Consider the following 18,831-nt stretch of genomic DNA (forward strand, 5'->3'; position numbering starts at 1 on the left):
CAAAGAAGTTGTGACTGCATCACAACATCCTCACAAGTGCGGTTGCAGACTTGCGGGGTGGCGGGGGGTAAAATGGCGTCAGACGCGATCGAGAGCATTCCCACCACATCTGGACGAGCGCTGCACACATCCATGCAAACGGATACCAGGAGCGTCTTGGAACCTCCATGCAAGTTCCGCGACGCGGAATCGCGCGCATGTTCCCCGCGGGGATAAGTGACCTCATCGCGGACACAAGCGGCGAGAAATGGTCGCCGCTCATAAGCGTCGGAAAAGCCTCTTGAAGAAGTGACCTTCGCCGTGAATGGAACATGTCAGCCATGAAAAAGGTAACGTGCGCGAAGCTGCAGCCGAAGCATTTTTGTTGTTATTGTTGTGGTCACTAGATCACGTGGGCATGCACGCCAGTGAGTGGAAAATAGAAAGTTGTGCAGATCCCGAATGTGTCACTGCATGGTGTGAATGGGTGGGACCAGGTATCAAGTCCAGTATTTTTACTTTGAACGGAGCCTTCATCATTCCCACATGAATTCAAATGTACACTGCAGTGACTCAGCTGGATTGCACAAGTGTACATATGTCTGTGTGTGTCACAGGTGTTACCATGGTTACTAAAGACTCACTGCTGCCTTTTCCTAGACAAAGATTCAGGTAAGATGAATAAGTCTTTCTTTGTGTGGTTTGTCAGCCAAACAGTCTAGATTGATAAATCTGGATTTTCGTTATGAGCATCATTTGGGATTGCAGTGTTCCCCATGATCCAGAGGTATACCTAAATTGTTCGATTTGGAGCGTCCTAACCAATTTGAAAAATGTGTGAGACCGCAAACATGACCTTGAAAAGCTGCATTTATGTGCTTACTGCAATTCTAGTGCGTGGTGATGATCAACTCAGCATGCCGCACAAACCATATCTATAGTAACTAGGCAACTATACATCAAGAACAGGATTATTTATTAGTTTTATGCCATTGCCCAAGCAGATCGTGACTGTCGAAAAAAAAAAAAACCACCAAACACCCTAAAACTACATGCTTGTTTTCAAATAAAGAGCAAAAGAATTGGAACATCCTTTTGCAAAATGACTATCTTGTTAAGGTTTAAACAAATGCACACACAAACAACAGTTCTTACTCACACCTAAGAGCCATTTGCAGTGACCAATACACCTTCCATGCTTGTTTTTTGGAAATGCGGGAGGAAACTGGAGCATGTTGAGAAAACCCATTCAGGCATGGGGAGAGCATGCAAACTCCCAACAGGAAGGTCAAAGCCAGAACTGAACTGTGAGGCGAACATGCTAACAAGTCTGCCACAGGCCATTCACTAACAACTACAGTAAATTGTATTTTTGAATCAATTTCATTTTGTGGCAAACATTCCAAGATGAGAGATGAGAGTTTTGTGAGTTTTCTGTCTTTGTTAGCAAAAAAGACACGTTTTTGTCTTGGCATGTTTGATGAACCCCCTTTTTTTTTTTTTTTTTTAATTTTACAGTAATATATTTGACGTAACTCCTTGAGTATAAACACAGCAATATAATTAATACTGCTACTTTTTAACAATACACTTATAAACGACCCCTGCTATTTGAGGGGTATTTAGGTCCAGGCCAATGTGCAGGGCAAAAATCTGCAATTAACACATTGTTTTTTTACAAATAAATTGAAGTAATCCAATTCATTTTTTTTAACATACTATTACAATGCAACACCGCTAGATGGCAGTATTTTTTCTGATTAACATAGTCGCTGGCGGAAGTATAATGCATTATCCACAGCTGCCAAGGAAGACACTTTATATAATAAGTAGCAGAATTTCCAACATTTTAGTAAAGTATGCCAACAAGAAATATGTCATGGTGCAGCAAGAAAGTAGTGGCGGCATGGAAGGAATTGCGCAAGGCAGATTGCAGCATTGAATTTATCCTTGTTGAGTGATTTGACCCTATAATTCATAATGCAAAATTATAAAAATATGATGCAAAACTATAGCCATTAAAACATTTTTACACATTATACTCCTTACCTCGGAGGCTTTCATATTTATTATTTTGATTTTAAACACGTTTAGATAAAATAAATACGTTTGATAAACAAATGTGAGCAAACAGTTAAAATGACCAAAAGGTTTGAAATATTTGAATGAAATGCCTTTTTTCCCATTATTTTGTACATTTTGACGGATAAAAAGTCTAATTTATTCATAGGATATGATCTCTTCTCAAATTAAGTTTAATCGTTACAACCAACACTAAAATGTAGTAACATAGTAAGCCCACATGTTCATCAAGAACAAGACTGGTTTTATTCATGTTTTTATTTTTTCTAAGCGATACAACGAAATGAAAAAAATCTAAAAATGTCTTATTAAGGCAAGTCACTTTAACTAAAATAACTATTTAAATATTGATTTAAACTAAAATGTTTAAAAGGTAAAAATGAGAAAAGTAGTGTTAAAAATAAACTACTATTGTGCAAAACAGTTTAATACAATTGAATGGTACTAAAGCCGATTTTTTTTCACGCGCCAGTAAAAAGATCAGAATCAGGCAACTCCTCCTTGGTCCCCAGACCTGAACCCCATTGAACTTCCTGTCCAGGGGTTGAGGAAGTGAATGCAGAGGCAAGTTTATGAACATTTATTGCTGACATTTTTACATTCAGAACTATTATATAACTTCAAATCTGGGGCCGATTAAACATTTTTTTAAAAATTACTTTGAATTTGATCACAAAGGATTCATCCCCATTTCTCCGTTGGCCTTTAGTTGTCCTTGTTTCTTCGAGCTGCTGTCGTTTACATGACTTTTTTCCTCCCGTCAAAAGAACAGCACTCACATTTCTCTCGAGGACTACCTGCACTCAATCGGAATGTCAATGAGCTGCGCTCGTGGCCTAAAAATCAATCAAAATAAAGATATTTCTTCCATTTTAACATTGTCTCTTGACCCTGAAGATCTCCTGTGCTACAGGGCACAAAAGAGGCTGACGAAGTAAGCGAAATATGAGGGTGTGGATTTTCGTTATTGTTTAGAAAAAAATGATTAGTCATGTGCACAGACCATCCGTTAGAAGAAGAAGAAAAAAAAGTGGTATACACATCCCACAATCTACATGCAGGAACAAAACCCTCCTTGTCATTTCGGATGTACCAAAATTCCATAGTCCGTTCCTTGGTATAACACTTAATCAATGATATAGATTGAGGAGTTGTTTCTGAATCCAGCTCATTACCATGAAACAAACTTGCATAGCAATTAGTAACGCACAAACTGTGGCGAGGCCCCAATAAATCCTAATTTGGATCAGTTCCAAATCGTATACACATCTACTCATATCCTGAAAATTCTTGAAAAGGTTTTTATTCAAACTTCTATATTTTTTCTACAGAAATTAAATATAATAATTAAATATATTTAATTATATATGTAATTATATAGATAATGATATTTAATTATATAATTAAATACTACATGGACGACAATGATACTGGGATTTAATTTTGGAGTTGGCATTAAAAAAAATGGTTCCAGAAACCGTTACATTCTTTTTTTACTTTTACCTAAACCCACAAAGATTTGATCCTCAGTGAGATAGCAAATTGACGTGTTATCGGTTGACAAATATTTCACAGATTATTTCGCGCCGAATCTAAAATTTTGTGGACATTGTTTGAGGGATTTGTGTGGAAAGCTGCAGACGTAATATGTAGAGCGTAATGGCAATAAAGTGAAGTGTGCCGTGAAGATTTCTGCATGGAGTGACTGATGGTGCAATGGTTCACTCCTCTGACTTTCGCGCAGGCAGCGTGGGCATCGGTTCCCACTCGGAGATGGCGTGAACGTGAGCGAGAGGTTTTCCATCACTACCGTTTGTTTATCGGGACAAAAAAAAAGAGGTGTATCTCACCGCCATCGTCAAGAGTCCCCACCAGGTCAAGAAACAACTTCGTTTCTTTTTTGTGACGTCATTTGTCAGCGATGATATGTGATATTGGCCGAGGCTTAGTGGACCTTGACGTTTTATGACACGCACGAGTCATTCCAGACACACACAAGCGAGAACATCACCTGTGACTCATCCCGAGCGCTAAGAAACCGCCTCTACACCGAGACGGGATATGAGTGAGGGAAAGGCAGACTGCGAGAGAGGGACATCTGATGGGGGGGTTGACGCGCGTGGCGCAACAAGAGCTGCAGAATCCTGAATCCAGCAGGATGGAGAATCCGCGTCCTTGTTTTGCGGTGATGTGTGGGAGCCTGTGAAACAAGCAGCTCGCACTACTGCAGTGGAGGAGTAAATGCGGAGCCCGACGGCGCTCCAGGTGCTCAGCAGCAGTCCAGCCCGGCACACTCTCCTCCCTCCTCCTCCTCTGAGGGGCTTTTCAAAAAAAAGGAGCAGAAAATCAGAGGAGAAATCCCGCTCCCCCATCGCCGATGAGAAACACCTTCTCGGCCGGCCGCAGCTTCTCAGTCATCGTGTGATGACACGCAGCATATGCGCTCCAATGCCTCCGCAACATAGGCTCGCTGCACGGTAAGACCACTCCTCCACCTTTCCAGTTTTGACATTCCGCGTTGAGATTAAACTGTTGCAGCCCCAAGTGCGGATCGAACAGGTAGATGAGAAGTTGCACGGAGGTTTTTGTATGCTCGTACGCAATGTATATTTTCACTATGAGGCGGACTGCTTGGATGGAGCCTTTGGTTCCTCTTCTCATTCAGAATGTGTGACAGAATCCAACAGGGTGGGAGGGATTGCCCCTCACCCGGGCTTCTCCAGAGGCAACATGGGGATTTGATCTCAATGTGGCCCAACAGCTGAACATCAATCTTTCGAGCACTTCTATAGGCAAAACATGATTTGCCCCCCCAAGAGCATTGTCGCGGTTAATGAGATTCAATTGTTATGTAATAATTTCTTATCGATTTGGTTTGCCCCAGGGGGGAGGCAAATAAGCGACTATCTCAATTAATTGTGACTTGTTTTTCATTGAGGACTTCATGATAAGGAGGGGTGAGATGGGGCTAAAGGAAAGTGAACGTCGGGATGAAGGCGCTTGGATAGACGTCTTCATCGGTCGGATTTCGGTGTAGCTGCTATCGACTGGGGCAGCTCAAAGCCTGGTGTGACCTCACGAAGGTTCAACCCATATCCTTGTATCGGAATTAGCAGGGGCTTATAAACTGGATGCTGCAGTGATATCAAAATCCAGCCTCCTGCTGTTTCGGAGGGCTTCAGGCGTTTTGGATTTCTGCGAGTGGGTGTCTTAGCTAAAACACTTGTGCTATAATTATGCATAAACCGGCCGCGGAAAAGTGGAGCTGCACTGCTCAGGAACCGAAGTCGCCAGAAACTTGGATAGAAATGTATGTATCTTAAAACGGATGAACAAAAAATATTATCGCAAGGGTCGTAGGCTTGCTGGTGCCTATCTCAGCTGGCTTCGGGCAGGAGGTGGGGGACACCCTGAGCTGATTGCAGGGCACTAAGAAATGAACAACCGTTCACGCACACAGTCGCACCTAAGAACAATTTGCGGGAGGAAGCCGGAGTTCCCTGAGGGAACCCATGCAGGCTGGGGGAGAACATGCAAACCCCACACAGGAAGGCCGGGGTGTGGTGCATCTGAACTTGGGTCCCCTGAACTGTCTTGTCAATAATTTATGTTATACGTATAGGACAATACCAACTGTTTTTATTATTGGTTATTAATGCATGGATGCCTTTTTTATATGTTTGAGTTTGAAATTTCTGACTGCATTAGAATGCACCAGGAGTGTCATACGTTAGCGGTAATATCGATATACTGGGATACGAAGTGATGCAATACAATGGTCAGTTTCCAATATATCACATATTGGCTGTGAAACGCCTTATATTCGTAATATTCGGTTTATTAAATCAATCCGATCCGGAGTGGCTTTTGTATCATGACTTAAGTCATGTTAATCGTGTTTTACATGTAAATCATACCAAGCAATATGCAAGAAAAAAAAAGACAAAAATCAAGGAGAAATCAATAGTTATAATAAACAAATACAGTGAAATCTCATGTTGCGTTTGATTCAAATGGGAATTTTGAGATTTCAAGTTTTGTTTTATTTCGTTTTGTTTCTTTCATATGTATTTTTCGTAACGAGAAAAAAAAACTGTACAGAAGCAACTTGAGGTTTCACTGTATTTGATCAATTTTAACTATTGATTTCTCCTTGATTTTTGTCTTTTTTTTTCTTGCGTATTTTTTGAAGAACTAATAAGTTTCGTTCCTAGCTGCCCAAATCTTCCCATCCAAGTGACTTCCGTGATCCAGGCGGGTCCAAAGTCCGAAATGTACATCTCAAAAAGAAATGCGTAACCACCTATTTCGAACCTTGTATTTTTAATTTGCTTATCATGCTAAAAACACCCGGTTGCTTTATTAGCTAGTTATGTTAAATCACAAGACATTTATCTTAGATTGTTGGAACCTCCCACGGACTAGCAAAACATACATTTAGGGCATAAACTTCACTGTTTAAATTTAGAACGCTGCATAAAAGAATCGGAGTCACTAAGCAAAATACTTCTATACTATACAAGATAGAAAGTCAATATGGTTTACAATTTAGGGATTGGGATCATAAATAGAACGGCTACATCTTGGCTCCACTGAGCTCTATGGCAGTCGATATTTTTTTGCCGAGTTAGTTTAGGCGATATAAATGATGAAACGCCTATTGTGATGAATAACAATGCGCATTATAGGCTTAAATGTTTTCAGGGCAGTCGGTCTTCAAAAGCGTATGAGAAGTGACCAAAACTGTCGGAATCCTACTTTTGCATCCTGGGTAAGGCTCTTTGGAACATTACCATGTACGGTAGCGAGCAAGGCTGTGCGGGGGCGTACAAGTGAGTGGAAGGGTGAGTTTGAGAGTGTTCAGAGAAGTCCGCTTCAGATTTGAAGCGCAGCTCATGATCGATATGATTGGCCGCGTGCTGAGAACATAAATGAAGGCTCTCTACGGCTCCTTTGACCCCCGCATATACAGTAGTCTAAATATAACAATTCCAGACAAGAGAGGATGTGATTCGGAAGTGTCAGCCACCGCCGAGCGTCACCTGCGGCTGCGTGTCCCGAGCTGGAATTTCTCACTGCGCCATTTATTTGTTGGCACAAGACGGCTCCGTCGTTGTCGCTAAAACATCTGCCAATAAAGGGCTTTCCCGCACGACACCTCCGGTTGTAGCAGACAACCGACGCAAATAGACACGCTGGCTCGCTTGCAAAAGAAAGTCCAGCTCTGTCGGCCGCAATAGCGTAGAAGCTGCTTTTGGAAATGAGCGAAATTTGACATGGATGGAAGTAGGAGCAAGGGTAACCATTGGAAAACATAAAGGGAGAATAATGTTAGAGTTGAGAACAATTTTATTGAATGGTTATCTCGAACAAAAATAATAGGCCTTAATGGCCTATATTTTCCAACTGATGTCATTTTTTATTATTTTTTTGATAATAACTTATTATAAGGACGATTTTCATCCCATTTGGTCTTTCTGATTCATTCAAATCAAATTAGATGGAGAAACAAATGTTATTTTATTTTATTAATTATTATTATTTTTTTTTTAATATAATACTAATATTGGTCAAAATAAATTATTCACTAATTAAGTCATTGTATCAAACTGTCCAATTAATCTGTAATCAGTATTTTTTTCCAGCCAAATATCATCATAGATTTCAAAAAAATCTTTTTGTTTGGGCTCTATGAAAAATGATAAAAAAAAAAAAACCCAAAACAATCAATTGTTTTGTCAGTTATTCTGTGAGTCATATTTTCAAAAGAGTGTTGACATTTTTATCCTTTCATTCAAAAACAGGACATTCCTTTTTTTAATTGACAGTACAGAAAATCCAATAAGATTTTTTTTCCACGATTCATTTACTGAATTGCTCAGTAAGATGTCACAAAATTGGCAAAAATATCAGTGAATGATTTCCAAAGTAAATCCATCCATTTTCTATGGTCACAGGCTTGCTGGTGCCTATTCCAGCTGAAGGCAGTTGGCGGGGGACACCCTGAACTAGTTGTCAGCCAATCACAGGGCACGGAGTGACAACCAACCATTCACGCACCCAATCACACCTTAGGACAATTTAGTGTATCCAATACACCTGGCGTCCATGTTTTTAGAGTGCGGGAGGAAGCCGGAGAGAGAACCCACGCAGGCTCGGGGAGAACACGCAAACTCCACGCAAGAAGGCAGGAGCCGGCTGGATTGGAACTCAGGTCCCTTAACTGTGAGGCGGACATGCTAACTCCACTCCAGACATCTGACAATATTTACTGACGAGAGGAAGAGAAATGATATTTTTTCCAAACTTTAAGTGTCAGGATAAACAATGGGTGGAAAAGTAGCTGGCACTGATTTGAACTGGTTATTGATTAGTTGCTGATTAATTATTGCACCCCTATAATTAGAATTGTGTCACTTGGGCAGCTCACACAGTATTTTTTTCTGATCAATTTCCACACATATAAACAGCCTGAAAGTTGCCGTTTGTACTGATCACTTTTGAGCAAAGCAGGCCGACTCAAATGTGTTCTGGGTCGCCGCTAACATCTCCCTTTATGTTTATTCAAAACAAAAAAAATATTGATTGTCAAAAAATATATAAAAATTGGTTCATCATATAATTAAGTGTAAATTTGGTGTTCTGTGTTGATAATAAAAAGTTATCTGAATGCTCAAATCTCCAAAAGCTGCAGCTCTACAGGCTGTTTTAATTACTCCCATGTGAAGTGTGTGGTGATATTTTGGTTTTGCAGTTGAAGAAAAAGGCTGGTATAATGTCGGCAGATAAGACAGTTTTTTTTTTTTAATTCATTTAGATTTGAATGCTAAATTACATTTACATTTGCACGCTAGCTTGCTAATTTTGTCTTCTCTATAATTGACAGTTTGACATTGAAAATTTGCCATCTCCAAATATATGGCTCAAACTCCAAATGTTATGTACTTTAGAGGTTCTCTTTTTTTTTTTGAAGCAGGAGGAAACCCCTACACTCAGGTGTGCGTGTGTTCAAGCATGGTGTAGGTAAAAAAGCCGTTGCAATTAACAATACAATCACTCTCCTGCTGTGTAGTTATGCTTCGGCTTCCCTAATGAGGACGAGATTCATCTTCAGTCTTTGACAGTATGCTGAGCGGGAAATGTTGCTCTCCAGCCTGTTTCCATGGAGATGCTCATGGAGCTGTAGCAGCCCCCCCACCCCCCCAACCCCACCACCAGCTTTTGCTGTACATTCCACCAAACAGTGGCGCTTCATAAGAGGGATCTGGGCCAGTGTGTGTTTGTGTGGGAGATGTTCAAAGGCCGCATATTTCCACATGCGTACGTGTTCTATTGTTTGTTACGCGAGATGTGTGTTGCCTCTCATGTTGTCAATCATTAGATGCGCACACGGGTCGGCGTGTGACATGAACGGCGAATTTGCAAATCATCGTCAATATTGACAAACGTAAACGCTAATGCGCCATGTATACCGTTTGCGCGTATGAGAACGAGACCGTGTGAGTCAGAAGAACATAGAGAGGCGAGGGTGAAAAGTGCCATCAGGAGAGTGAGAGGGTGAAGAAAAAGGTCAGGTGCGGAAACAAAGAATAACGAAAAGGACCCATAGTATAATAAATGCCAAAAATCTTGTTTAAACTTTTACTTTTGGATCATTTAAAGTGATAGAAAAAAGAGCTTTAGTGTTATTGAAATAACTAAAAGCAGAAATAGAATAGAATGCATTTACTGTTATTGTACACATACAATTTGAAAAATGAACAGAATAAATCATTCATAAATAAGAAAATCTACAAAATAGGAATCCGAGATGCTTTGGTTGCAGTTATTTTGACAGAATTTAAGAATAGCACAGGCATAACACTAGTGAATGAGCGATTCAAACGCCATTGCTAATAATTGCCCTGTTGAGTCACTGTTACAATAATGGAACCAAGCAAGCGTTTTTGCACATTAGAAACGATAAACAGCTGTGGCATCGTTTCACAGCATAACAGGGACATATTTAACTTCTTTTTTTAAGAGATTTATTAGGCTGGAAAAGGCACAGATGAAATGGTAAATATGGTTAAGCATAGTTGGAAAATAATGAGTATACTTTATATACTCTATATACTTTATATTTTTATGATTTTTATTTTTTATTTTTTTGGCAGTGTGAATATTGATTGCCCCTAATTTAACTAGGCTAGCTTAAACCTTGTGCAGTATTTTAATTATTTTTGGGTCATTTTCTTCCACATCAGTATTTTAGCCGGACGCAAGTATTTTGTATTGTTATAACTAAATGGTCATGTCATGTTGATATTTGACACGTTATCACCATCTGGGTGAAATTTCAGCTCCCTAGTGACGTTTCCCCTCTTTGATGTGAAATGCCTTTGATGTAAAACATCAAAGGATTGGACAGAATACCACACAAGGGTTAAAAATAGCTTTTGCACGACGTGGTTATTTTTTTCTTCATAAAATTTGACAGCCTAAGGAAGCTCCCATGCACATTTGTGCTCACGAAAGACACAGGCTGCTAAATCAATATCTGATCCCGGCGTATCACTAACTCATTGCACAGGAAGATATTGTGGCGTATCAAAGTATTGATAGTTTGCGCTTTCCCAATTTGGTAAACCATCACGCATGAAATGAGTGCGTTTCCTCAGAGGCCGGTCATGTACACCGTGCATTTTTTTTTTTTCAGTCCGCAAATGTGCAAGGTGTGTCTCGTTATAAAGGTTGACATTAGCAGATGGCTTTGGCTCCTCTTTAGTGCCATGCTACTTGCTGCGTGTTAATAGTCAAAGTGCTCTGACTCAAACTGGGCAGAAGCACCTGCCAGGTGGTATGTGTCCACATGGGGAATTCAGAGCGCTAATGCTAATGTGCTAAATCACTTTGGTCAGGTTTGTTAAGTGTATCTACAAAATGAAAATACCAAATCACGATTAATCACATTTTTCAAAAACTACGTTATTTATCTACAAAGCTTTCATCTGATCTTTACATGAAAAAAAAAAAATCTTGAACATCGAATCATCACCAAGGTTCTTGTAATAAGCTTTCATTGATTATTTAATTAGATTATTTCCCCCTAAAATACAACTACTAGATTTAACTCACCATTACAGGCTTGATTTCTTTTTCATGTAAAACTATGAAAATGTTCATTTGTGTGTGTGTGTGTGTGTGTGTTCCTGTTTTTTGCTGGGGGGGGGGGGGATATCAAACTTAAGTTGCATCAAGTTTATTTAAAAGCTGGTGTGTTTTATAGTCTCAAAAATATACTAGTATACGGTTAGTTAAACAGCAGCTCAAAATCGAAATCAATACTTCAATAGCATGTCCCTTTGTTTGATTGATTAGTAAACGTAAAAACACATTGCACACAATTCATATATACAATCGTAAATACATAAGTAAATCAAGTAATCATATATACTGTGTACTGCATATAAAATTTACATGTCGCAAATTTACCCCAGATTTTATCCATTCTCTGATTCAATTTAGACACGTATTTTCTTAATAATATTTTTTTTTCACATCTTTTTCATAGTTGTTCCATAAATTGAAACCTCAAACAGATAAACACATTTGCTTGCTGGTGGCTAGCAAAAAAAAACAAAACCAAAAACCCCCCAGAAAAACAACAGATAAGCCCCACTGAACTATAAGCCGCAGGGCTCAAATAATGAGAAAAAAGTCGCGGCTTAGAGTCCGAAAAAGACGGTACGTGCACCCGTCAATTGACATCCAAGTCAAAAGAATCAGATCACATGGAGCACTTGTACATGCGGCGTGAAATGCAACTTTACACACTCTGACCTACAACATGCCACGTGTCAGCGTGAAGCATCACTTTCCACTTGTGCTCATCATTCATCAGGATCATCTAAAGGTTGTTTGGAGATTAATAAAGGACGGGGGCCCGGTCTGGTGGATGATGTAATAACCACGGTGGTTGGTTGTTGCCTGGATACGGCGAGACAGCAGAGAAAACACTCAAGCCAGGTCGTATTGTCTCATTCACCGTGATGACAAAGAATCGTTTTCAACCAATGCTGCTGAATGATATTTGAAGGACATGCGTCATGCAGGTTGACATAAAAATGTTTGTGACATGTCCTCGCGTATTTTCTTAGTAAGCTACGCAACTGGTTTCCCAAAACTTGTCTAACGGCGCCATGTTTAATTTTTTTCCTTGCTTCTTATGCGAGTCCATGACTTACAAGGCTAACTCGGTCAATATTGATTTCTCTTTTGCACTGGCTAAAATGTTGATTAGGCATGTTTTTCTAAAAGTAATTAGCATATCTCCTCTCAATTCAATCTAGCATTTCTAATTGAATAAGCACTTGGCATTTCAACAATGAAGTTTTTAAATGATTGGAATAATCCTCTCTCAGTGTTTTTCAACCACTCTGCTGAGACATAATCGTGTTACGCGATAGCCAGGTGTGCTGTGGGAAGTTATCAAATTTCTCTTCTTCTTTTTTTTTTATGTGTTGGAAACAATGTGCCATGGTTGTGAGAGTAGCATGTTGCAATGTCATCATGTAATAAACATTCTTCGCCAATAGGTGGCAGCACAGTGTTTTGAGGAGATCTTAAGGGCCGTTAAATGGTGTTTATTTGATTCCTTTTGTTCAAATTTTGATTAGGATGATTACAGAGGCTACAAAGTTTAAAATTTAAAAATTTTCAGCTGGTGGCGTGCCTCGAGATTTTTCTCAAATAAAAAAAGTTTGCCTCGGCTCAAAATACACTGAAAAACACTGCTCTATTCCATGTTCTGTACTCGGTGTAGACTCCATTCAAAGATTGTAGGATTGTTTGATAGCGGGCAATTATTTTGGCAAAATGCTACGTGAGACCCCTGATGTCTTGCTCGCTACATTGATTTTTCTTCTTCTAAAGTTGAGGGTAAATATTTTACCATCCATCCTTCCATCTATTTTCTTAACCGCTTGTCCTTGTTTGGGCCACAAGTAATTGGTGTCTATTCCCAGCTGACTGGGAGGCAACAAGTCGCTCAATTGCGGAACACTGAGATAAACAATCATTCACATCCGCGCAGAGTGCAAATATAAAGTCACTTTTTTGGGATGTGCAAGGAACAATATTTAACAAGCATTAGAATATACATTTATAGCAGTATCTCTCCACTAAAAACAGTTTGGTAAAATTTAAAAGAGATTGAGTAGATCAATTCATCACAAATATTAATTAATCCCTCCATTTTTTTAAAAGTAAAAATCTCAAAATCCAACGGGAGTGGTGATCCTCACTATTATATGTTCACGTGCGTGGTATGGAGGATATCGTGAAGCACCATCGTGAAATCGTGAAAAACAGTGCATCTGTGAAACACCTCTACAGTAAAAAAAAAAGAAGAAAATATTACAGTAACTTTTGGCTGATGTCCGTTATCCCGTTCTTTTTATCGCCATGTTCTGCTGCGATGCCAGGATTCTTTGAGAGACTGACTGTGACCTTGGGAGGAGGCCAAGTCGACTGGGCCTGTCTGGATGACACGGACACTTGCAGCCAGCTGTCCCTTAGTTTGAGAGCGACACCCGTTAATGAGTCAGTGTTGGCGCTTTAAATCGAGTGCCGGGATCAAGTTATCTTGATTTTTGTGTCTGTATAAAAAGCTATTCAAGTTGTTTCAGCTTCATTAGCCCACGGAGCAGGATTTGGGCTTTTTGAAAAGGCTTAATCTTCCCTCTGAGTTTCCACTTTAAGTAGCCATTCAGACCAGCGTCTGAATGCACTTGTGATGTTCTTGTGTGCATGTCAAGAGAAAACTGTTGGTTTTTACACACTGCACAAAATATGACACCATTTCATGACGCCGTCAGGAAGCACGTCGACGAGAATGTCTCTCACTTGGACATGCTTGACCAAGTCACAGCTGAAGTGTTCCGTCACTTTTTTGAAGTACCGTAAATTTGGGACTGTAAACCACAACTTTTTTCTCATGATTTGAGCCCTTTTAAGCATCTTACGTGTAGTATTCTAAATAGCCACCAGGAGGCAATCCATTGGTAAAGCAAATGTGTGTATCTATTAAAGGTGCCAATTATGGAACTATGAAATAAAACTGAAAAGATTTGCATCAATGGCTGTGTTTAAAAAGAGTCTTAAAAATACAGTGTTATAAGTACAAAAAATGATGTACGTTGAATATGATCTTGTATAAAAGTCGTGTACATTTTTAACTTCACAACGAAACATGCATGTGCAAGAAAATCCCCCAGTGTGAAAAAAAAATCCATGCATTTAAGCCTTTCGCTCTTTCTTACTTCCTCATACAAGGAAAAAAAAAATTCCCGTTGCATAATGCAAAATGTTTTTTTTTTTCTGCATTTGCGTTGCACTGAAATTCACCACAGCGAAAACAAGCCTGCAGCAAAAGTTTTGCTCGGTTTATACTTGACGTGCCGGCACGCGTTTTGCAACCCTTAAAACTCGGAGCGGCTCTCCCCCGCAGTCAGACGATATTCTCCCATACTACAGGTGGCAGTAAATGGACTCTACAGCATACAAACAACACTACTCTATAACAGAGGTAGCGAATCTTAGTAGATTCAAAAGATCTCAATTCTTCCAAGACTCCTGATCTCTCCCCAACGCGATGGTCGCCAGGAGTTGTTTACAGTATGTAGATCACAGTATTCCTCTTCAGATGAATCGTAAAGGTATTCGTACCGGCGAACTTCCATGAACCGTGTTTTCCGCTCGTGAAGACATTCTGGAAGATACGCGTCGCGGAGAACCTGTTCCACGTGGACTCGGCGCGGGGGGGCACGGTTGGCGAAATAACGTAATTGAATGCGCGGAATTCGCGGACGGATTTAAACCAAGCTTAACACTTGAAGACAGGATAAAAGTTATAAAGATGAAAGATGCATAAAGACATTATGCAAGAAATTGCATCATCAATTTCAGTCAGATTGACACGTTTTCTATGTTTACGTCCCAGACATAGATTTGCGATAGTGTAAAGTCACCTGTGGTGGAAAACATCTGGCTGCAAATTTGATTTTGTTGTAAAGGAGTCTAGTATTGATGCTTAGTATCAGTATAAGGGCAAATCCTTGGCCTTATTTCGAGGTATTAGTGTTCGCAAGGGCAACCCATACTAGTAGCCTCTCTTTTAGAATCGTTTTTCGGTCACAAACGAGAAATTCCAAGAGAAAATGGGATTAAAAAAATGATAGACAGCCAAATTGTCTTCCTGGTAATGCGGCAAAATTCACTGGGGGTTAGTACAGAAATTCAAGATCGAACATAAAAGGGCTATAAATCACAACGCTAAATAGATGAACAACAAAGTGCTTTGTCAGTTTATCTGGCTCATATTGTAGCTGTACCGCAGCGGTGGCCAGTTAGTCATGGTCGATCTGTTTAAACGCCAGTGAAGAAAAGGGAATTAGCAATGAAAGGGAGCGACATGGTTTGTTTTCGCTTGCCTGGCAAAATATGCAAATGGTGTTATGGGAGAGCTGAATGTCACCTCAAAGGATGACTGACTTATTGGCATGGCCCGCATTCATGCATACATGAGTGAACAGCCCGGGTGTGTTTGTTGTCTACATGTGTTTTGGTTTATTTCAAGCGCAAAACACACATGCCTGAAGGGAGATTTGACACTACAGAAAAAGAGACACTTGAGATGTATTTTGGCGCCGTTATTGGCAGAGTCACACAAATTGTTGGCGATAAGCGAAGCCTACTCCAACAGTTGCATAATATTAGGGACATTTTTTTCTTATGTTGTCGTTGTGTGACGGAGACTTTTAAAATTCTAACGATGAGACAGTGTCGGCTTTATATTTGCTAAAAATAAAAGGCAATTGTGATGCATTCATCAAATTTGTCAGTTACTCCTGTAATTGATGGTGACTGCTATGTTCCTTGATGTATATGTGGCTTTGCAGTTGTTAAAGTCCTTTAGTTTGTTTTGTAATTCCGGATTGTCATACAGAATTGTCTGAAAGTATTTGCGATCAAGGTTTTCTGGGGTATATTGTCAGAACATCAAGCTGACTCAAGATGGTATGTGTTTCTACTTTCAATCCCGGTCAAGTTTCCGCGTTTAATTTTCCATTTCTTGCTGTGCTTTCGTTGGATTTTTTCTCCCGCTCGGTCCAATTTCGGCTTCTCACATTGCACAAATATACGTTTTCATGTTTTAACAGACACAGGGTGGGAAAAGTATAAGAAAGTTTGGATTAAATAACCGAGTGAGCCTTCTTTGGTAGCGATAACCACCTTCAAGTTTCCCGTAGTAAAACAGAGGATCGGGATTAAAACTGGACGATTGTGTGTCACAAAGATGTTTCAATTCAGCAATACGTTTTCTGTGATGTCTGTTGTGAATCACTCTCTTGAGATCATGCCACAGCATAACAATTGGGTTGAGCTAAGACTCTGACTGGGCCGTTTTCGAGGGTGTATTTTCTTCTGTTGAAGCCATTCCGTTATTGATTTTTCCTCTGGGTCATTTCCTGTTACATCACCAATCTTCTGTTAAGCTTCAATTGGCCGCCAGTTGGTCTTAAATTCCACTTAAAAATCTCTCGATAAATTCTGGGATTTATCCAAATCGCTGATGCATCCAGGCCCTGAGGTAGCAAAGCATTGTCCAACCATGTTTTTGGTTAACTACGGATAATTCCAAAGAGTTCACAACCAGCATGTATGTATTTTCCTGTAAAAGTTTCAAAATCCAAACCAATTAGAGCTTAACTAGTAAATGATTTTCTTGAAAAAATATGTGAAATAATTTCAGGAGAAAGTGATTCCACTGAGCTGATATTTTTCTTTTCATTTGGAACATTTCATTGAGATTTATTTCCATTGATTTACTGTGTCATGTGGTCATCAATCAACATGCCGCATTTTCAGTATTTTTGTTGTTGACACAGAGAAAAACTGTCTGGACTTAAATTGTCTGTCTTCTCGGTTTCATCTATCCATCCATTTTCCATAGCCGCTTATCCTCACTAGGGTCGCAGGCCTGCTGGAGCCTATCCCTGCTGAGTATAAGCAGTACGCGGGGGACACCCACAATTCAAAGGGAACGAACACAGGCTCGGGGAGAACATGCAAACTCCACACAGGAAGGCCGAATCCCATGGAATTTGAACTCGGGTCTCTGAACTGCGAGACGCACGTGCGAATGACTCCACCACCAAGGCGCCCGTCTCAGTTTCATAAAAAAAAAAAAAAGACAATGACGGAGCTATGCTTGACCATTCCCTCTCCCACTGACAAATCTGGTGTTGCCTGGCAACCTGTATATATGTATAATTTTTTTAAATGGAGGGTACCCTTACATTCGTATCTTTTAGAAAAGGCACATTCAAGGCTAAGTTCTTTGAGCGCCGACTTTGGGCGTTCAAACATTTAAATACACTCTGGTCTTTCTTTGCAAACATCAAGATGAGATATCAGATATCTTGCTTTGTTGCATTATGTAAAAATGGTTTTGAATGGGATACGGCGTACATATCACTCATCGATTCACTCAGTAGTCGCGAATGAATCCGTGAAAAAGCAATATGTTCAGTATTGACTCGTTGGGAACGATAAATGATGTACTTTAACTCACCAACGCTTTGGTCAATGCCGATAGTATGGCAAGTCTTTTTAGTAAAGCCCCTCCTTCTTCTAATGCTGGCTGATGATTGGTCATAACTAAGGGAAGAACAAATCCCTTCAGAAAGTGATCATTCACTCATATTCATTCAAAATATGTTATTTTGAACCAATCGCGCACTCCCGACACAACACTTAACGTCACTGGGCTTTATTGCAACACGAGACATCATCGGATGGGTCAGAATTCAGCCATTTTGTGTTTTGGTCAGGGTTCGTCTACAATTTTCCGCTTTTCTTGGCACTAAGTTACATAATCGAGTAAAAACTGAAATCATCGCGACCTTTTATTAACCCTGACAATCCACCCAAATTTGCTGGCATTCACAAGCTTTGAATGAATGTAAAGTACCGGGTACACCACCGTATCGTGACAACTTAATCATCATGCCGGTTTTCTATAGAAGATTAATATTCAATTGTCTGATGTAATTATGTTTATGCCTGTGTTCTTGTTTAATTCTCAGTTGAACAGCCTTGGCCCCATTTAATCAAAGCAGGCTCCCCACAAGCTCTCCCAGAGTAACACGTGGCCACCATATTGATCGTTTCATTACTTGTCATGACAAAAATGTGCAAGTAGTCGCCGACCCAGTCTAATAACATGATAATGGATTCAGAACAGCAGCTGATATTGCCGTATGTGTAATCTACACCACATCCTGTTTTTACTTTCATTAGCAGCATGTCTTCCCGGTGTGCTAACAGAGAGCTAGAAGGAGCTTCTGCAATTGTTTTTGCACGCTGAGGAAAAATGGAGATAAGTCCTGAAATGTGTGTTAGGGGATCAACAACTAATGACTTAATGCACAAATATTTTTCTTATGATGTGGAGCAGTGGACGCTTGTTTTGCCTAGAACTAAAGGTTGAAGTTGTATTTTTGAAAACAAGACATGTAGGTCCAGAGTATCGTTTTCAAATTGAGTCCAAGGCTTTTAATGGTCGATTAATTTGATGATTATTTTGACGATTATACAGTACATCAGATTACTTTTTAATCTCCATCACCGTATTCAAATGATACATTTTTTCAAATTAAAAGTGCAAAAAATATATATGAACTGCGATTCTGTTACTGGTTGCATCAGTAATGTCAGTCAGTACAA

At 39.8% G+C, this 18,831-nt stretch overlaps 1 protein-coding gene across 3 annotated transcripts in view; it reads left to right on the forward strand.

Moving 5' to 3' along the window:
- The first annotated feature begins 268 nt into the window (after positions 1-268).
- Positions 269-18,831, forward strand: part of dlgap2b (discs, large (Drosophila) homolog-associated protein 2b) — a 62,153-nt gene continuing 43,590 nt past the window's right edge. For 2 of the 3 annotated variants that reach the window (XM_088402755.1, XM_088402757.1), the window contains exons 1-2: positions 269-329; positions 597-651. In XM_088402755.1, coding sequence (XP_088258881.1) covers positions 312-329; positions 597-651 — 73 coding nt within the window. In that variant the 5' untranslated portion in view covers positions 269-311. Of the gene's footprint in view, positions 330-596; positions 652-4,118; positions 4,539-18,831 lie in introns of those variants that run through there. The other variant, XM_088402756.1, reaches the window with a different exon arrangement.

Source organism: Hippichthys cyanospilos, chromosome 20 (assembly GCF_059441005.1).
Source record: "Hippichthys cyanospilos isolate Australia breed blue-spotted pipefish chromosome 20, RoL_Hcya_1.0, whole genome shotgun sequence".
Taxonomy (NCBI): domain Eukaryota; kingdom Metazoa; phylum Chordata; class Actinopteri; order Syngnathiformes; family Syngnathidae; genus Hippichthys; species Hippichthys cyanospilos.